The sequence below is a fragment of the Muscardinus avellanarius genome (genome assembly GCF_963383645.1).
Source record: "Muscardinus avellanarius genome assembly, chromosome: 11".
Classification (NCBI taxonomy): Eukaryota; Metazoa; Chordata; class Mammalia; order Rodentia; family Gliridae; genus Muscardinus; species Muscardinus avellanarius.
The window spans coordinates 97,703,051-97,710,385 of NC_137797.1; the positions used below are offsets into that span (position 1 = coordinate 97,703,051).

At 53.1% G+C, this 7,335-nt stretch overlaps 1 protein-coding gene across 1 annotated transcript; it reads left to right on the forward strand.

The window, feature by feature from the left end:
• Nucleotides 1–3,983: 3,983 nt before the first annotated feature.
• On the forward strand, nucleotides 3,984–5,570 carry KCNA6 (potassium voltage-gated channel subfamily A member 6; the record flags this gene model as incomplete). The annotated part of the gene is made up of 1 exon (XM_080705744.1): nucleotides 3,984–5,570. One exon carries the CDS (start codon nucleotides 3,984–3,986, stop codon nucleotides 5,568–5,570), a length of 1,587 nt encoding a protein of 528 aa, XP_080561870.1.
• Nucleotides 5,571–7,335: the final 1,765 nt, after the last annotated feature.

Consider the following 7,335-nt stretch of genomic DNA (forward strand, 5'->3'; position numbering starts at 1 on the left):
CAACATAGCAGGCTTCTCTTCAAAGCACTTACACCATTATGTAAATTTTGTCTTTCTTGTTTACTGTGAACATTTTCTGTTTAGAATGTAACGTACCACATAAAAATATAAGTACCGGGCATGGTATATACACCTATAATCCCAGTCCTTGGGAGGCTGAGATAGGCCGGTTTGAGGACAGCCTCAGTGGCATAGTGGGACTCTCAGCAACCTAGTGAGACTGTTTCAAAACCAACCAACCAACAATCAAAGAAATAAACTAAAAGGCTAGGGATGAAAAAAGGGCTGGGAGTATAGCTCAGAGGTAGGATGTCTCTGGTTCAATCCTCAGTACTCCCCCTACACACACACACACACACACACACACACACACACACACACACAAAGGTGATAGGATAAGCCACTTTGTGTAGACCACTGTTAAATTCTCAGTGCCTGGAACCAGGCAGGGCACCCTGTAGCTGCTCAAATAAATCCCAGTTAAATACATGAATGACCCCCATCCCCCACCATGATCATCACAAACATCTGAATCTAGATACAACAGAGCAGGAAACAATCTGTGCTCAGTGTATCTTTAGGGAAGCCGTCACCTGTCACTAGAAGCGGCCCAGCAGCGTCTGCGTCTGCGGAGTGAATGGAGCCTCCCGTCTTCCTGGGAGCCGGCACTTCTGAAGGTGTGAGTTTATGCATCCTTAATATAAGCTTGGGAGGAAGGATCCAGGCATGGGGATTTTCTTAAGCTATAAGAAATGAGTCTATTTCACAAAAGAACTAAAAACAGAACTCTGATTCATAAGTTTGCTAATGGCTTTTCCCTCCCAGGGGAATCTCTCTGTGCACAATGAAACCTTTCCTGGGGCACAGCCTGGTGCCTGATGCTAAGGTGACCAGGGAACATCAGCTTTGCCAGTAGGGTGACAGACAGCGCCAGCCAGAGTTAACCTGAGTACTGGGACGGGGGTTCCCGCCACCTATCAGACTATGCAGAGCACTGGTTCCACCACCCACTTTTTTTTGTTGTTGTTGTGGGATGGTTACTGGGTTACTGACCTAGTTGACAACCTTTGGGATAAAAACAGGCAAGAGGAAAATAAATCAACAAGTAAACAATTCATTGTTAAGTTTTGAAAACAGAGATAAACAAACAAAAAGAATCAGAGAAGTCAATGTAATATCCAGAAAATAATTGCAGATAATTGGACCAGGGTAAGAGAGTATCTCCTATGTTGTATTTATTGTTGCTTTCCTTAAAAAAAAAAAGTTTATCTTTTTAATGGGGCAACTTTTGCAGGAAGACCAAATTGCTTAATTACATAGCCTGTAAATGGGGAAATGTAATCGACTGGGTAAACTGGGTCTACTTACTTACTCACCCTTCACTGAAACGTGGGGTGGGGGTGGAGGACAGCAGGATAGACCAGGGGAGGCTAGAGCCAGACAGGAGGGTGCAGGAGCTCTAGAGAGAGCTTCTCTCACACTCTCCACCTGACCTCCCTACAGGTCCAGGAGCCTCAGCATCCTCCTCTCCCTCATCCCTCTGGGAGCAAATCCTGCTGAGAACCACTTTGTGCCAAAGAACTCCTATATGCATCTTGTGGTTCGAGAGCATCATTCTCAAACAGATACTGTTATATTCACGCTATTGTTATCCTCAATGAACTGCTCTTCAGAAGCAGCTACCCCCAAACACCTTGCAGCTGTCAACCAATTCATTTTTGCCAGCCAATCAGAAAAGGGGGAACAAAGACACAGAGAAGCAAATGCCAACCTGCCTAGAAGTAGCAGAGTGAAAAGATCAGATGGGTCCTCCCTGTCTAGACCCTCAGCCAGCTGATGGAGCAAAGAAAGACTATGTGACTGCTAGTGGAAATGAATAGAAGGGCCTTCTTAGCTGCATCCTCTGGGAGCCTTGGGGAGTCAAGTGGTCCCTGACAACGAACCTTGTCCTGCCGAAACATTGCCCAGAAGTTCTTCATTGTAGCAAGGTCTAGGAGCAGAGTCATCGTTTTGGTAAAGCATCAAGGATGTTGCTGGTACATACTGGGTGCTCAGTATCCGTGGTTATGATTTTGAACATTTTTATATATTTTTATAGTTGGTTTTTTTTTTACTATTTGACTGTAATTTTTTTACATTTTATATTTTTATTGGTGCATTATAGACACATCATAATGTAGTTCACAGTGATATATATATGTATATATAGAGAGAGCGTGAAAAGGGGATATCACAGTCCTGATTTAAATATAATATATATAAAATATAATATATACATAAATATATATTTTTGTGGTACTTGGGATTGAACTCAGGGGCATTCTACCTCTGAGATATGCTCCCAGCCCTATTTTTTTATTCTTTATTTGGAAGCAGGGTCTAAGTAGCTGAGGCTGGCCGCGAACATGCGATCCTTCTGTCTCAGCCTCCCAAGTACTGGGATTACAGGTGTGTGCCACCATGACTGGCATAAATATATATATTTAAATCAAGACTCTGATTTTCCCTTTTCCCTCACCCTTTCCTCCCTTTTCTTGGCTGTCTAAGAAGCAGAGATTCCAAATGCATTTCCTGGGGTGCATTTCCTGGGCGTCGAGACCTTCAGTGCCACCATCAGCTGGTTCTTTCTCCACTGGGCTGCTGCCTAGCATTCCCAGTACTGTCCCCGCGGCCCTTTGATATTGTCACCTTGCCATCCTAGGAGAGTGCGGCCTGGCCCCCCCAGGTTTGCAAAGGGCGATTCTCTGGGGGAATTAAATTCCATAGGAACACAATCCAATTTGGAAGCTCTTAAGACGGTTTTGCAAAAACACTCCCCCCACTTCCCCGCCCATTTTTTTTTTTTTCAATAGATATTGCAGACACTGGCAAATGAGTACACAGAGAGGGACAACATGGGGTTTGATTTTCTTCTTTTTTTCTTTTCACTAGATGTCTGGGTGCGGGAGGCCCGGTGCGCTCACTGGTGGGGAGGGACGTGTTGGGGCGCGGGGCGTGATTTCTCATGGATGAAACGCAGGCAGCTCAGGTCAAGCCAAAACGAGAGACGCTGTTTGCGGGTTGGAGGGGGTGTGGCACGAGGGTCCTGGCTCGCGTCTGGAGGGCCCCGCCTGTGAACGTGGAAAGGCCAGTGCTGGCTGCAAGGCTGGCGAGCGAGCGCGATCTATTTCTACCGCGCTGGGGCTCGCTGCAGCCCCTGGCTGGGTGAGGGGTGTGCTGTGGAGCTGGGGTGGGAGGGGGCAGCAGGCGGGGCCTGCCACGTCACTTGGAGAGAGTGTGTTGGGGAGGAAGGACAGAGCGGCCGCTGCTGCGGCGGCTGCAGCGGAGGCTCGAGCCGTGGGGAGGTGGGTCCCCGCGCTCCGGCGCCGGGGCAGCCGCAGGACCCTCCCCGAGGCCTGTGGAGCCGCTCCCAGGGAGGAGGTGGCTGCGGTGACGGCTGGAACCGCGACCTGGGCCAGAGCGAGCCCAGCGGTGGACGAAGGGCGGAGGCCGAGCCGGGGCAGGAGTCTTTGCGGAGCCGGAGGGAGGCGCATCTGGCGCCTCGGTACCAGCGGCTGCAGCCGGGGCGCCTGAGCTGTTGGACAAGCGCAGTGGGAGCTGGGAAGAGCCAGCTCGTTTGGAGGGCGGACCCCTGCGTCCCCGGAGCCCAGTCTCAGGCAAGCAAGGGGGCGAAGCCACGCATCCTTTCGGACAGCCAGTTTCACGCGCGCCACTTCGCGGTTCCAGGCATCCCGGGAAGCTCCATCCTCCCAGGCGCGGGTCCTGGGAGCGCGGAGCCAAGTCCTCTGCGCCCGGGGCGCCTCCCGGAGCCCAACCTCGCTCGCAGGGACCCAGGGCTCGGGGCTCAGCGATCCCAGCGCCAGGTCAGACCGCGAGCCCCACCCTACCGAGAGGGCGCCGCCCGGAGGCGGGAGGCGGGAGCCGCGCCGGGGCTGGTGTCGTGGGCGCCGTCCTAGCGGCGAGGAGCGCACAGACCAGGGGACATGAGATCCGAGAAATCCCTCACGCTGGCGGCGCCGGGGGAGGTCCGTGGGCCGGAGGGGGAGCCCCAGGATGCGGGGGACTTCGCGGAGGCCGGCGGCGGGGGCTGCTGTAGTAGCGAGCGGCTGGTGATCAACATCTCGGGGCTGCGCTTTGAGACGCAGCTGCGCACCTTGTCCTTGTTCCCCGACACGCTGCTCGGAGACCCGGGCCGCCGGGTGCGCTTCTTCGACCCCCTGAGAAACGAGTACTTCTTTGACCGCAACCGGCCCAGCTTCGACGCCATCCTTTACTACTACCAGTCCGGGGGCCGCCTGCGGAGGCCCGTCAACGTGCCCCTGGACATCTTCCTGGAGGAGATCCGCTTCTACCAGCTGGGCGACGAGGCGCTGGCCGCCTTCCGCGAGGACGAGGGCTGCCTGCCCGAGGGGGGCGAGGACGAGAAGCCGCTGCCCTCCCAGCCCTTCCAGCGCCAGGTGTGGCTGCTCTTTGAGTATCCCGAGAGCTCGGGCCCCGCCCGGGGCATCGCCATCGTCTCGGTTATGGTCATCCTCATCTCCATCGTCATCTTCTGCCTGGAGACCCTGCCCCAGTTCCGTGCGGATGGTCGCGGTGGAAGCGCCGACGGCGTGAGCCGAGTGTCCCCCGCATCCAGGGGGAGTCAGGAGGAAGAGGAGGACGAGGACGATTCCTACACATTTCACCCGGGGATCACTCCCGGGGGCATGGGGACAGGGGGCTCGTCCTCACTCAGTACTCTCGGGGGCTCCTTCTTTACAGACCCTTTCTTTCTGGTGGAGACTTTGTGCATCGTCTGGTTCACTTTTGAGCTCCTGGTGCGCTTCTCCGCCTGCCCCAGCAAGCCGGCCTTCTTCCGCAACATTATGAACATCATTGACCTGGTGGCCATCTTCCCCTACTTCATCACCCTGGGCACCGAGCTGGTGCAGCAGCAGGAGCAGCAGTCAGCGAGCGGAGGGGGCGGCCAGAACGGGCAGCAGGCCATGTCCCTGGCCATCCTCCGCGTGATCCGCCTGGTCCGCGTGTTCCGCATCTTCAAGCTCTCCCGCCATTCCAAGGGGCTGCAGATCCTGGGCAAGACCTTGCAGGCGTCCATGAGGGAGCTGGGGCTGCTCATCTTCTTCCTCTTCATCGGCGTCATCCTCTTCTCCAGCGCTGTCTACTTCGCCGAGGCCGATGATGACGATTCGCTCTTCCCCAGCATCCCGGACGCCTTCTGGTGGGCAGTGGTGACCATGACCACGGTGGGCTATGGGGACATGTACCCCATGACCGTGGGCGGCAAGATCGTGGGCTCCCTGTGCGCCATCGCCGGGGTCCTCACCATCGCCCTGCCAGTGCCGGTCATCGTCTCCAACTTCAACTACTTCTACCACCGGGAGACGGAGCAGGAGGAGCAAGGCCAGTATACCCACGTCACATGTGGGCAGCCCACACCAGACCTGAAGGTGACCGACAACGGACTGGGCAAGCCTGACTTCTCCGAGGCCCCCCGGGAACGGAGGCCCAGCTACCTTCCCACTCCACACCGGGCGTTCGCAGAGAAAAGGATGCTCACAGAGGTTTGACCCACCCGGGCAGGGCCTGCCGGAGAAGGGGCGCCACGAGCAAACCATCTCTTAGGCTTCTTTCTCCTTCTTACTACTTGCACCCTAGCTCCATTTACCTCTTGACTCCCTCTCCCGAACCCAGTATGTGGCATCGGGGACCAAATCCCTGGAAAGTCAACCTTATTGCTCCCTCTCCACAGCATCCAAGGTGTATCCATCCGAGTGACATTTTCAGATTTCCAATGGTGCCACCCTATCATGCCCATGGATGAGATATACATTTCTGCCTGACCTTCCCTCAAGACTCTGACTTTCCATGTCTGGGACTTGTAATAACTCTAGGAGCAGCAATGTCGTCAGTAGGACAGAAGCCAGCCATGCTAGGGTCTTTTCTCTCTCTCTCTCTCCTGACCATCTTTTGCTTTGGGGGCACAAGTGTCTGGTCACTTGATAAAATGGCAGAAACCGGAAGATGGAATCGCCACTCCAACATGCTGTTTTATTTCAGTGCCCGCTAATATCTGCTGGTCATCCTGCCGAGGACCCTGCACAGAGTCTTTAGTTGTACAACCTCGAAATATGTTACTCACTTCCAATCTTGGATGGATGGATGGATGGATGGATGGAAAGGAAGGAAGTACAATTAAACCGGACCATTTGGAGGACACGAGGGTCAGTCTGGACCCAAGAGTTCAATGGATTCTCCCAGATGTGAGCTGGTACAGGAGACGCACATCTTTGGTCTACACTTAGACCTATTCTCTCTGATCTGTTCTCTCTCTCCCTCTCTCTCTCCCTCCCTCCCTCTCTCTCTCTCTCTCTCCCTCTCTCCCTCTCTCTCTCTTTCCCAGGAAGGTTCCTTCTCAGAGCCAAATACTCTTTTTGTGCAAGTGCCTTCCTGTGCATAGAAACTGGAAAAAGGAACCACAGGGCCAGGAGAAGTGGCTGAGTACAATCAGGCAGCTGGTTTGACCACAGATCTGAAGCAAATTGCTGCTAAGCAGGGACTGTCGTCTTGGGGGGAGGAGGGGAATCTTGTTGTAGACAGCAGGGTTTGTTTTTGTGTTGTTTTTTCCCTCCCTCACCCCCCCCCCAAATCTTCTCTAGCCCTCTATTCTTTTTTCTGGGAATTTGACTTCCTGGGAATTTGAAGGCTTTTTAAGGCAGCTCCAGCTTAAATCTGTAAACAGATGAAAGCACGCATTGGTTGCCAGAAAAGGTTTCTTCCTATGTGATGGGTGATGACATCTGTGGCTTAGAATAAGGACCCAGCATTATTCTTTTGCTGATGGCTGCAGGGTTAGAGGAGGTTTTTGCTGAGTCAAGCAGACATCGGCCTGCACTGCCCCCCTGGAGCTGCATCTGGCCTGCTCGCACTGGTAAGGTAAACCTGGTGGGGCTTCCACCTGGACTAAGCCATCTTCTTCCATGTGAAACCACTGCTCTCCACCCCTGCCTTCTTTCTCTGCCAGTAACACAGCCATTCCTTTTTGTTTGTTCGCCTTTGATAAACTGTGATACTCTATTCTGATCTCTTCTGAGCACAGTTCTGAAACCCAAGGGACTGTTAACATGCTTTTAATATTATACCTATGCTTTACGACTCTTCAGTGAGAAATATATATATATATATATATATATATATATATATATATATATATTCTTTTCTCGAAGTGCCACTTAAAAGGGACACAGCCTTTGGGGGTTTGCATGAGAGGCAGTGTGATTTCTGTGAGTGCCAGATTGAAAACTGGATTTTGCCACAGCTTTACAGGGTAACTTT